Source organism: Gymnogyps californianus, chromosome 6 (assembly GCF_018139145.2).
Source record: "Gymnogyps californianus isolate 813 chromosome 6, ASM1813914v2, whole genome shotgun sequence".
NCBI classification, from domain to species: Eukaryota; Metazoa; Chordata; class Aves; order Accipitriformes; family Cathartidae; genus Gymnogyps; species Gymnogyps californianus.
Window position 1 is genome coordinate 28,133,198 of NC_059476.1, and position 11,591 is coordinate 28,144,788.

Consider the following 11,591-nt stretch of genomic DNA (forward strand, 5'->3'; position numbering starts at 1 on the left):
CCAGCTGTTGAATTGCGATCTCCAAACTCTTAACTTGCTAAATTTATCCCTGATGTTCTTCCGCTCAATGGGCAGGAAGCATGGGTCTCTCTGGAGTGTGTGCCTGAAAAATGGTGTTCATGTAGGATTTCTCAGTCGTCTCTAATTGTACGTTGTAGTTCTGCCCTGAACTTTGTGGTCAGGGCAGTGCCTTGATTGACAGCTTTCTGACAATTCAGTGAATGTCACTGATGAAGTTCCTTTTAGCTGCTTGACAACAAAGAACTTAGGCGGGATTGAAAGTTTACTGTTCCTTGTGTAGGGGCTGTCTGTGTGTGATTCTGTCATACTGTATTACATGGTTGTGTTACTCTAACCTTCATTAGAATAACTTAATTTATAATACAAGGAACGTGAAAATCACAGGTGCATAACTACTAGAATCACCCTTGGTTTTCTTTCCTTTTTTTTTTTTTTTTTTTTTTGGAAGAATCACTTTAGGAGCTCTTTTTCCACATTCAAGGGCTACAATTTTTAACAAGGGTAGCCTGCAGTACTATAGATAAATGCTATTTAGTTTTGGTGACTTACTGCCTTAAAATAATCTGTATAAAACCATGCATCCGTTTTAGAAATGTCTTAATAGAAATCCTGTTTCCATCTGGGAAGCTGAAAGAGCAGAGCAAGCAGACAGAATGTCATGTATGTGCAGAGTTCACTTTGCAGAGACTCAGTGGTCCAGTTGTGTCCCGTTAACTGCAAGGCTTATCATAAACGAAAAGCATCAGGCATCCTTTGCTTTGGGCGTAATGGGGCAGAACACTGTAGGTGTAGCACACTTGTATGAGCTTGTCATGGAGAACAGAACTTCTTTTCCTGTTTGTTTTCAATGAAAAAAAACCTGGTCTCTGATACCAGTGGGCTTGCATTAGTGATATGACTGCTGCTTGAAGAAGTGCTGATATGGTAATGGTAGCTTGTGGTTCACCTAGCAGTGTGGAACTGCACCATTAATTATTTGGATGAAATAAAATGTATGCAGATTGTAAAATATCCCAACAGGACTAGTTTTTTAGAGACAACATATACTGGCTTATGAGAGGAGTTGTCTTGCTGCTGGTATGCTGATGGAAGAGCTTTCTTTGACCTCACAGACCGGGACCAAACCAAAGACATTTTGTGCCATTAAGAATTTGAAAAACTTCTGAAAGTTCTTATATACAGAATCGGGATGGCAACTGGAAAGAATTTCGGAATAATATCTGAATATGACTAAAATACGTACTAATTATTTGGTCTAAGTTACTAAGTTGGGAAAACTAAAATGATAAATGATGTTATTTTCATATAAAAACTGAACAGTATTTCCCTTTATGAACTATTTAACCTGGACTACTACTACTCACTTTTGTAATCCCTCAGGCAGCTTTGCTGGCAAAGCCAAGGTCAGGCTATGAAACGATGTCATGGGCACCCCCCAGGGGTCTGCAACGCCAGGGTGACACCACAGGTATGTGCTCAGGCGCACCTATCTGTTTCGTCATGTGTCATGATGTAATTCCCTGGGTGCTGTCGGTGAGTAACGCTGCACGGGCAGCCCACGACTCCCATTTCCCCACTGCGCCCAATTATCCCATGCATGTGATGGCGGCACCTCAGCCTTTCCTGCCGAGGTGCTCCCCTTGGGGCCTGTGGGACAAGCCCAAAGGTATTGTGTGGAATTACAAAATTTTAGAAACTTCCCGTCACTGTTGATCGCTGGGGTAAGGAGCTTTGAGGAAATGTGAAAAAAAAAACCCAAACAACCAAAATCAAACAAAAAACCCCAAACGAACAGCCCCCTAAAAATCGTTGCTAAATGGTGGGCCGTGAGAGGGGCGGCACAGGCCCCGCTCAGCACAGCGAGGGCAGCCGGAGCCTGCAGCGGCCCCGCTGTCGGGGGGAAGCACCGGCTCCCTCCCGCTGGGAGCCGGCCGCCGGCACCCCGCGGCTGGGTCCGCACCGCAGCCGGCGGGCACGGGCACCTCTAGCGCCCCGGCGCCCCTCTCCTCGCGCGGGAGCCGCCCCGCCATTTCGCCCTGCGCGCCGCCCGCCGCCCCCAGCGGGCGCTGTGGCGCCGCGGCGGAGCCCATAAAAGGCCGCGGCGGCACCGGCCGCGTGTCTGTGTGTGTGTGCGCCGGTGTGTGCCAGACCCACCGACCGCCTGCTCTGCACGCCCGCCCGCGGCATGCTAGCGCTGAGCGCCGCCCGTCGCCTGCTTCGCCCGCCCGGGGACCTGCTGCTGCTGCTGCTGCCGCCGCCGCCGGGGCTCGCCTGCATGTGGGCGGCCGGTGCCCGCCGTTGCTGCGCGGCCGGCGCCGGCCCGCCGAACCCGGTGGTGTACTTGGATGTGGGCGCCGACAACCAGCCGCTGGGACGCGTCGTGCTGGAGGTAGGGGCGCCCGGGCTGCCGCGGGGGCGGGGGCTGCCGGCAGCTCACCTGGCGCCGGGGCCCAGGGGACGGTGCCCGGGGAGCCGAGGGCGGCGGGGCACCCGGGCATGGCGGCCGGTGAGCGGCAAGGTCAGGGCAGGCCCGCGGCGGGGGGGCTGGCGCGGCGACCAGCGCCGGCTCCTGGGGCCGCGGGGAAGGCACAGCCGCCCCCGGTGTGGGCGTGAGAGGGGCCCGGGGGATGACGGCCCTCGCCGGGCTGCCAGAGCCGCTGCCTGGCCGCCCTCGGGGCTCTGCTCCCTGGGTGAGAGGGCGGTGAGGTGGCTCTCTCCCAGGTGGGAGGCGAGCAGGGGTCGGAAGGGGGCTGGGGCGGGGCACCTGTCTTCGGTTTGTCGCGGTAAGGCTCGCCTGTGTCAGCAGTCAGTAACTAACTAAAGTCATCCCTGCGGGACGGGTCCGTGGGGCTTGGTGCACGGGGGTGGCTGCGGTCTCTGAGGTGGAGATTGGGCCGTGCTGTGGCGGGGAGCCTCAGGGGAAGAAAACTTTGAACCATGGTATGAAAGCTGAAACACTGAACAAGAGCAAACTTATTACTGAAGCGTACCGCTCGCTTGAGAGAAACAAGCACGGTTCCAGCGGTGACAAAGCGCCCGAAGCCCCAGCGTGGCTCTGGGGGTCCTGCGCTGTCAGTGAACGGCTGGACCCTTGCCTGGCTGCCCAGGGGTTGGCATGCTCCTGGGGCAGCGTGCCCGTAGAGGTCTTCAGCCAGTCTTCCAGCTTCGTCCTCGTTTTGCCTTTTTTTTCCTGGGTGCTTGTTGTTTGGTTCTTAGTCTTTGGTTTTCTGAGGTACTGCCTCTTTGGGCTTCCTGCTTTGCGTGCATTGAAAGGTTTGCACACCTCTGTTTGAACTGGCAGCTAGCTCAACAGCCAGCTAGCAACCAGCTTTATCGTTAAAAATTCAGTCTCTGAAATACTCAACCATTTAAAGAAGGCCTGAACAGGAAAACTGCAGTATACTCCGCACTTATGAAGAGCATGATAAGCACTGAGACTTTAATTGTGGTATACCACATATCCTTAGGGCCAGGCACGTGTCTCTGAATAAATGTGTTGTGTATGGGAAGGAATGAGGGCTGTGCTCCAGAACCGCGCACTGGAGAGGGAATGCTGCTCTTCTGAATTGCTGCCTACTGAGGGAATTCAGTGTGGCCTTCAGCCTCCAGTGCCCGTGTTGGGTCTGTATCGATAGTTTTTGTTGTTTTTTTTTTTTTAATGTAGATTATAAGGGTTCTCTCTAAAACGGTTTCCCATGAGGCTAGAGCCTAATTCATTTTTCTTCATTGAAAGTGTCAGCGTATAAATTAATTGGACACTACCAGCTCTCATGTTCTCAGGAGGTAGCATTTGAGGGAGTCATAGGTAAAAATATTGCTATGCAAGTTGCTTATTCGTCAGTGAGATTTAGTAAATAGTTGGATGGTACTATAAAAAATAGCATTAATGTTACTATATTTCTTGTGGCAGCATTTCATTTCTATGTTAAAGTTTTTTAGTGTGCCCAGTTTACAGAATATCGGAATGTATTGCGGCATTGCCTTGAATCTTTGGCTAAGTTGTGGGTGGATTCAGCTGCAACTAATAGGCATCTGAGGAGAGCATCCTAGGGAAAGAACATTAACTCCTTGCCATAGCCATGCTGTTTCTAAGTGTCTGCTGCTGGCCACTGTCAGGATGTGCGACTAGATAAAATTTTGGTCTGACCTGATATGGCCATTTTTATATCACTTTTTCCAGGCAATTATAATACCATACATTTTTAAGATCAGTAAAAAGATGCATACTAATCAAAATAAGAAATTTGTGTTGGTAACAAATGTGTATGTAACATCATGAGTCAGTTTTGATATACAGTTTCTGCTCTTGTTTTTCCTTTGCCTTTTATGCAGATTTCAACGGATGAATCTGTGCTGGGGAGACTTTGATCTCTCCAGTTGTATCCAAACTGGCTTTGATCCTTGGGGTCCATCATGAAGATTCTTCTTAGTTATTGCTAAATTATTGTGTTGATCAATGAAATAATTAGACACTGCTCAAGTTGCTCTTCATTAACTGGCCGAAAGCTTCATTGAGGGGATATTTTTAATTACTGGCCAGATGCTTGGAAGGTCTTAAGGTGTTCTTGGAATTTTGGGTGGCTCGTGATTTCAGATAGCTCATCACCTTGGGAAGAGGGTTCAGTTGTGCCAGCCTCCCATGTAGAAGTTTTTCTACGTAGGTATGAAAAAGCTGACTTACTAATTTGTTTGTTTATTTTTCTTTAACAGCTGAAAGCTGATGTGGTTCCAAAGACAGCAGGTAAGGCAGCATCTCCAGAATTTCATACTTAAATATTTAAGGTTTAGATTGTGATTTTCAGGAACAAGAATATTCTGTTACCTTTTGGAAACTATTTCCATGTTCCATCCCCATTTGTTAAATAGAAGAATATGATATGCACTTTGTCAGAACAGTGCTAGTGAGGAGTTATAATTTGTTGTTGTTCCAAATAGTTTCATTTTGTAATTTGTGCCAACACAGTACAGTCCCTATGTTTGGTTATCAGTGGTGAATAAATATGTTTAAGAACACATTAGTTTGCATTAAAATCAAACCCCAAAGCAAATGGGAAGGGGTAAACCAAAGGGATGGTGTCTCTTAGAATTTCCAAAGAGCATATAGGGTTTTGGTTTTGTGTTTTATCACGTGCTTCCTTCCTCATCTGTTTATTTCATGGTTCTTAAAAACTTGTTTTCTTTCAGTTCCTGGTAGATGAATATCCTTAAAAAAAAAAAGCATCATCTTCACAATTACTATAGAGAACAAAGGCATAAAAGTCAGAAAAAGAAATCTTTGACTCCAGAGTGGTGGGTCTGGGGAGGCGGGGGGGTGGAGTTAAGATATAACAGCAAAACAAAAGGGAGATGAGATGGAAAGGGGTTGTGTTTGTACCCTGTTCTGAGGCTAAACAAGCTGTTTTTCCTTAGTTTTATAACAGAGTTTTTTTTAAAGCATGGAAACAACTAATAAATCAATAATACCTTAAAGATACTATAAAATTTTTGAAGTGTATAAACTTGGGACATAGTTAATCTAGTTGTGTTTGATTATATTATGTATGGCAACACAATACTTTATGCTTTGTTTTCACAGAAAACTTTAGAGCTCTTTGTACTGGTGAAAAAGGATTTGGGTATAAAGGATCCACTTTTCACAGAGTGATTCCTTCGTTTATGTGCCAGGTAATGTTTTTTGGTTTTGTTTTTTTTTACTTTTGCTGTTAAATTTATCTGTATGTTATTTATATATTTTTAGAACCAGTTAGACTAGTAGTAACATTTTAAGTGGCTCTGTTCTAACCTTTGCTAACTACAGAATACAGAAGTGACAGTGTGACTTGCATTTCTGATCTTTTTGCTATGGCTGTTGGTTAGCACATCTTTTGTACAAATAAATGTAAATTATGTGTAGACTGTCTTAGAAAAACTGCCTTAAGGCTTTCTGCTTTTGTATAGCCGTGTATTTTAGCTTGGGGCATATTTGGCAAAATGGCACTTGCTTGGGAGAAGCATTTGTGGGTAGAATGACAATCAACCTTGTGTTCTAAGTGAGCTAAGAAAACAATGTGTCCATTCTTTATTCCTATTAGAATAATCTGTTCACAATAAAGAATGTGTTTTAAAAAAAAAAATATTTTTTTTCTGAACATCTCCCTAATGAGGAGGGAACCAAAAGGGTTGGTTGGGGTAGATTTTTGGGATGACACACCTGAAATGGATTTTGTTTTGATTTAAAGGATGAATTTTTCAAAATTCTGAATTAAAATCCATGCACGTTAGCAATTTTTTCTGAAACAGCAGCAACAGCAACAAACAAAAACAAACAGAAAAAGCCTTTTTGAAAGCCTTTTTTCTACTGTGCTTGGCAGATGAGCAGGATTTCAGCTGCTGTAGTGCACTGGATTGTATAATTCCTGGTGGTCCTCTCTTCCCTTAAAAGAAGCTACATTTCAACAGCATTGCATCATAGAATGGTTCTGTAAAAAATCTGAGATGAAGGTTATAGCAAGTGTGCTTTATTTATTAACTGATGACTGTGATGGTCCCCCGTCCTCACTTTTTTTCCAGCTAAAAATACAGCTGTCAGAACAAGAGGCCCTAATCTTATGACCTATTTCTAAGAAGAGAAAGGGGACAAGTGTGCTGTAAAGGACCTATTTTCTTGCCTTTGAAATGTAAACTAAGATTTTGTGATACTGACAAAGGGACAAAGTTTAGAAGTCTTGCTGGGGTCAGAAATACATAAATGTAAGAAAAATAGAAATCCTGCTCTCAGTTCTACCACTAATTTGTGAAGTTCTGTGTAAGTCTCTGTTCTCCTTGCCTCCCTGTTTTGTCCCCACAAATGGACCTGAACTGAGGATACGGGGTGGTTGACTCTGTGGTACAGTGAGATGATGAATTGATGTTTAGGAATTACTTGGTAGTCATTACCAAAGTGGAAATACTGTCATAGGTTTCAAATATTTTAAAGTGAGAGGAAACAGTAGAGGCCTTTCCACTTGTTGAGGTGGAGTGTTAATATGATTCAGGCAATTGGTATAGCCTAATTGGAGGTCATCATACCCAGGACTCGGCAATTCAGATGCCTCCACATGGCATGCAGCATGCAGAGCATAATTCTAGGACTGTGTAGGAGTAGCTGTAACACCACCTGTAATAGATTGCTCAAGGTGAGAACAGAATGATGAACATCACATGAAATACTTGTTACGTATCAGTTCTTTGCAGGCATGGGTGGTGTCACTTCTGGGAGAGGAGATGGCAGATTGCTGGAAGCAGTGTTTAGTAGCCACCTTTGGGAGTTGCTGTGGCTGGGTTTTTTTTGTTTGTTGGGTTTTGTGTGTCTAACCTAAGACAGGTGGTCACTTCTATCCCAGCAAACAGCATGTAGCTGAGGGAAGTTTAAAATAGCTCAGGTGTAATACTTAAACAACAAAACCTAGAAATAGCAAATGGTAATAATGGAGATCCTGACCAGTATTTATACCTGTTGGGAGAAAGAAAGAAAGGGAAAACCAAAACTTCTCAGGTCTTGCCTATGGTAATGAATTTGGGTGATTTTGTTTTGAGGCCTTTGAGTTATCTCTTAAAATTACTGCTATTTGTTGTGTCACATTTGGGAGCAAGGCTGGTAACACAGAAAGGTGGTTGTTGGAGTTACGAATGTCAGTTGGAGAATATCAGCAATATCTGATTTTAGCTTGATTGTATCGTCATCTAGTTACATGGTTTTAAATCCTCATGTGACCATACTCATTCTTAACCTGAAGAAAATTTGTTGATTTTATTACTTTTAAATTAGAGCAGGTGAGTATATTTTCAATAGCATCACTTCTGATGTAAAATAATGCTTGCGTGCTAGTAGAGTTAATAGCCGTTTTTGTTTCAGGGTGGTGACTTTACAAATCATAATGGAACTGGTGGAAAATCCATTTATGGCAGTAGATTTCCAGATGAAAATTTCATACTTAAGCATGTAGGACCTGGTAAATAAACATATTCTTTCTACCTTCTGATGACTGTAACCTATAATGAAACATTGTTTATGAAGATGTGCTTTAAAAAAAATAAGATTTTTTTAGATGTGTGGGGCGCTTGGTGGTTACAGAAATATCAAGGAAGTTTAACAATGCATTGTGCCTGGCATGTGCTTATTTGTGTAGACTGCTGTACCAATATAAGTCAGCCTGTAATGGGTGACATTGCCACTCTTGCTCTTACTATAAAAGGGGCTGTGCAAAATAAATTAGGGGGTTTCTGTATTTTACTTACAAATTCTACAGAGGTGAAATTACTGCTCTTATTTTCCTCTTTTGTAAGTCATAGACTTGAATTTGTACTTAGATGATTGCTGCAGAACTGAAACAAAGCGATTTGGGATTTCTTATTTACTAGGTAACACAGGCACGTCCTTTTAAGCCCAAATTAGATGGAGACAAAAATAAAGGAAAAGCCATACATAAGAACATCTGATTGAATTCTATAGTCTCTCTTTTTTGGATTGTTACTTCCTCATGACAGGAAGCTACTGCTGCTGTTGAACTACAGTAGAGGTTACCTGATGTTAATCACATCCAGGATGTGTACAACTAATTACATTACTGACATTCTTGCTGTGGAAAGAAGGGAGGCTGGGCTCGAGGGAATGGTCAAAGACAAGAAGTTGGCATTAGAAATCATTTGGAGACAATGCGAGACCATCGCATCTTCTGTCTGTCCATCTTTAATCTAAATGTGCAGAGGAAAATTGTCTTATCCACTGCATACTTGTTACACCAATTTAATAAGCTGCTGCTGCTGTTGTTCCAGGTGTTCTTTCAATGGCCAATGCGGGACCCAACACAAATGGATCTCAGTTCTTCATTTGCACTGCAAAAACTGACTGGTAGGTTCTCAGCCCTGCATATTAACCTGATGAATTGATGTGTGGATCTGGAGGGTTTGGGGTTTTCTTAGGGGGTTTTGTTTGTTTGTGGGTTGATGGGTTTTTGTTTGTTTTGTTTTGGGGGTTTTGTTTTTCTTTTTAATTTCCAAATTACTTGACTCACAATGGAAAACAAATTGTTTTGTGCAACTTGAGGGAGGAAGGGCTGTGAGGGTAACAAGGCCACTATCCCTCATAATGCTTCTCAGGTCCGGAGCTAAAAGTCTTTCATGTCACTTGTAGAGCAGTTGTGCCTTTGCCATAGAGTTGATCAGCAGGTGAGAGCTATGAAGATCTGCTAACATCCCTTCACTGAGCTCGGTTTGGTTCAGTCTTTATGTTGTTTTAAGTAAAACTGCCCTTTGTTTATTTGTTTTACAGGCTAGATGGAAAACATGTTGTTTTTGGGCATGTAAAGGAAGGAATGGATGTTGTGAAAAAAATTGAGAGCTTTGGTTCCAAGAGTGGAAAGACCTCCAAAAAGATTGTCATTACTGACTGTGGCCAGCTGTCCTAGCCTTTTGCCCTACCGTTCAGGACAACTTCAATGCTGTGAAAAATGAATCCTAAAAAACCCCAAACATTTCTGATCCCATGAGTAGCACCTATGGAACCATATTTTCTATTTAACTTGGTCCAACTTTTATACTTATATTGAATAATATTGATTAAAAGCATAAAACAATAACGGAAACATGTTTTAACTGAGCTACCTTGGTAGTCACACTGATTTGGTAGAGTCCCATTGCATTTTGAAAGTAGTAGTACGGTCACCCAGAGCAGATCTGACTGCAGTGTTGATACTGTTCTTAGTATTTGGATGTTTCAGGTGTTAGAATTGGTGGTGGAGTTGACAACTAAGTGCTCTATAGTTGGGGGTTAGATATAAATTGAGAAATACTGCGTTTCCTTTGGTGCTAATAAATGCCTATTCTGTTGTTCGTCTCATCATTTTGAAAAAATAGTACTAACTAGTGCTCTCAAGGCTGTCTGCAACACGACTGTCAGACATTTTCTTTCTGTGTCTCAATTGAAGTCTGTCCAATAGAATTAATGTGTGGTTGTGGGTTTTTTAAAATTAATTTTGTTTTAATCTCTTTTTTTTGTAGTCTCAGACCACTGTTTAAAACTGAACTCTACCTTACCTTGCTTCAATGGAGCAATTTGACTTTTGGGTTAAGTAAATCGCTTTAGGTTGATTGGCCTACTACTAGAGCTCTACCTGGGCAATAAGACTATAAATTAGCCAGAAGATCATGGGACTTTTTTATTATGCAACTGTGAACTTACTTGAAGTGCAGTTCTGCTCTGAGATCTGGTTCTGTGAGGAATACAGCACAGTTCTCAATAGATAGCCTATTTTTGCACTTTGAGAATATAATCAGAGTATAGTGAGCTTGCTTGAGTGAGAAATAGGTTTCATTGCTTTTTTGTCCTGTTGGTCCTGCGAAGTCAGCCCACCTTGGGTATTACTTGGATTATGATTTCTTCTCATGCATCATCATCATCAGAAGTCAAAATTGGTCACCACAAAATCACAAGGCCTGACTGGTGCAGCAAAATCATTATCGTTGGGGTTGATGCATGAGAACGAAAGACTGCAGCTGATCAGATAAGCACAATTCATTTGTATAAACCGATATGTTATATGTGGAGTGCTTGAGCAGTAACAAATGTTGGAACCTCACAACATCACTTTTAGAATCACTAAAGCTGTAAAGTATTAATGCTTGTGGGAATAAGCACTTGACTGTTTTTGTGCAATAATCTTGTAACTGAAGAGAAAAAATGTGATTGCTCTCTTCAAATGTGAATTTACTTCCATTGCATTCTGATAATACGTGGGTTTAAAACTATTTTGGACTGGTTTGTTTTTTTTTTCCACTGAGGGCTGCATTCTTGTGTGTACCAGGTAGTATTCAGAGTGTAATTTTGCAGAAAATGGAATTTAAAAGCTTTTTATTGTTTCCACTATAGCTGTTTCTTTGTAGTATATTTGAAATATTAATTTGTGCTGATTTGGCTTATTTCAGTTTGATAGAATAATGATTTTTTTGTGTTCTCTTAATTTGTATATGAAAAATAATTAAATACAGTTCTACCACAAAAAAAAAGTCTGTTCCTTTCTTAAATATGACTTTGCACACTTACTTGAAAGCAGGAGTGTGAGGAGCTGAAATCTGTTGTGTTTACTCGGGCTATTCTGTTCCGTCCACTTTGCAATGGGTCTGATCTAGTGGTATTCAGAAGCCATGCAGTTGTTCAGAGGTACAGCCAGCAAGAGACGGGGTAATGGTGCCATGCTTTCCCTCTCGCTAGTGAAGCTAAAATATCTAGTTTATGGATAGCAGTTAAGGTTTTGAGACTGTTCTCTTGTCTGATTTATTCCATCAATTTGCAAAGATAATGGGGAAAGTGTAAATTTACTGGGTGGTGTTTTAAATTTCTGAATTCCTTTTTGAAAAGTTGGTAGTTCCAGATTTTGCTGAACAATTGAGGAAAAGCTCCTTCCTTGCTGTGTGATCAGAGATGACGTTAAGAATTTAGCATCTTCCGGGGTATCAACAGTATTTGTAGACTGGAAAACCCAATGGAAGATCCTTTGCCGCAAACTAGTCCATTTTCTCAGAACTGTGTTAGGCCTTAAATAAGTAATAGTACT

General features: G+C 42.5%; 1 protein-coding gene across 1 annotated transcript; it reads left to right on the plus strand.

The window, feature by feature from the left end:
* Nucleotides 1-2,173: 2,173 nt before the first annotated feature.
* On the plus strand, nucleotides 2,174-11,033 carry PPIF (peptidylprolyl isomerase F). Its single transcript, XM_050898814.1, has 6 exons — nucleotides 2,174-2,410; nucleotides 4,732-4,762; nucleotides 5,597-5,685; nucleotides 7,895-7,991; nucleotides 8,815-8,890; nucleotides 9,311-11,033. Exons 1-6 carry the CDS (start codon nucleotides 2,207-2,209, stop codon nucleotides 9,444-9,446), a joined length of 633 nt encoding a protein of 210 aa, XP_050754771.1. The 5' UTR covers nucleotides 2,174-2,206; the 3' UTR covers nucleotides 9,447-11,033.
* The last annotated feature ends 558 nt before the right edge of the window (nucleotides 11,034-11,591 follow it).

Excerpts from the sequence above, each read along its gene's own strand:
- PPIF (XM_050898814.1), top strand. The coding sequence starts at position 2,207 with ATGCTAGCGCTGAGCGCCGCCCGTCGCCTGCTTCGCCCGCCCGGGGAC. Across the intron at positions 7,992-8,814 it reads ACTTAAGCATGTAGGACCTG|GTGTTCTTTCAATGGCCAAT; the intron begins GTAAATAAACAT and ends CTGTTGTTCCAG. Across the intron at positions 8,891-9,310 it reads TGCACTGCAAAAACTGACTG|GCTAGATGGAAAACATGTTG; the intron begins GTAGGTTCTCAG and ends TTTGTTTTACAG.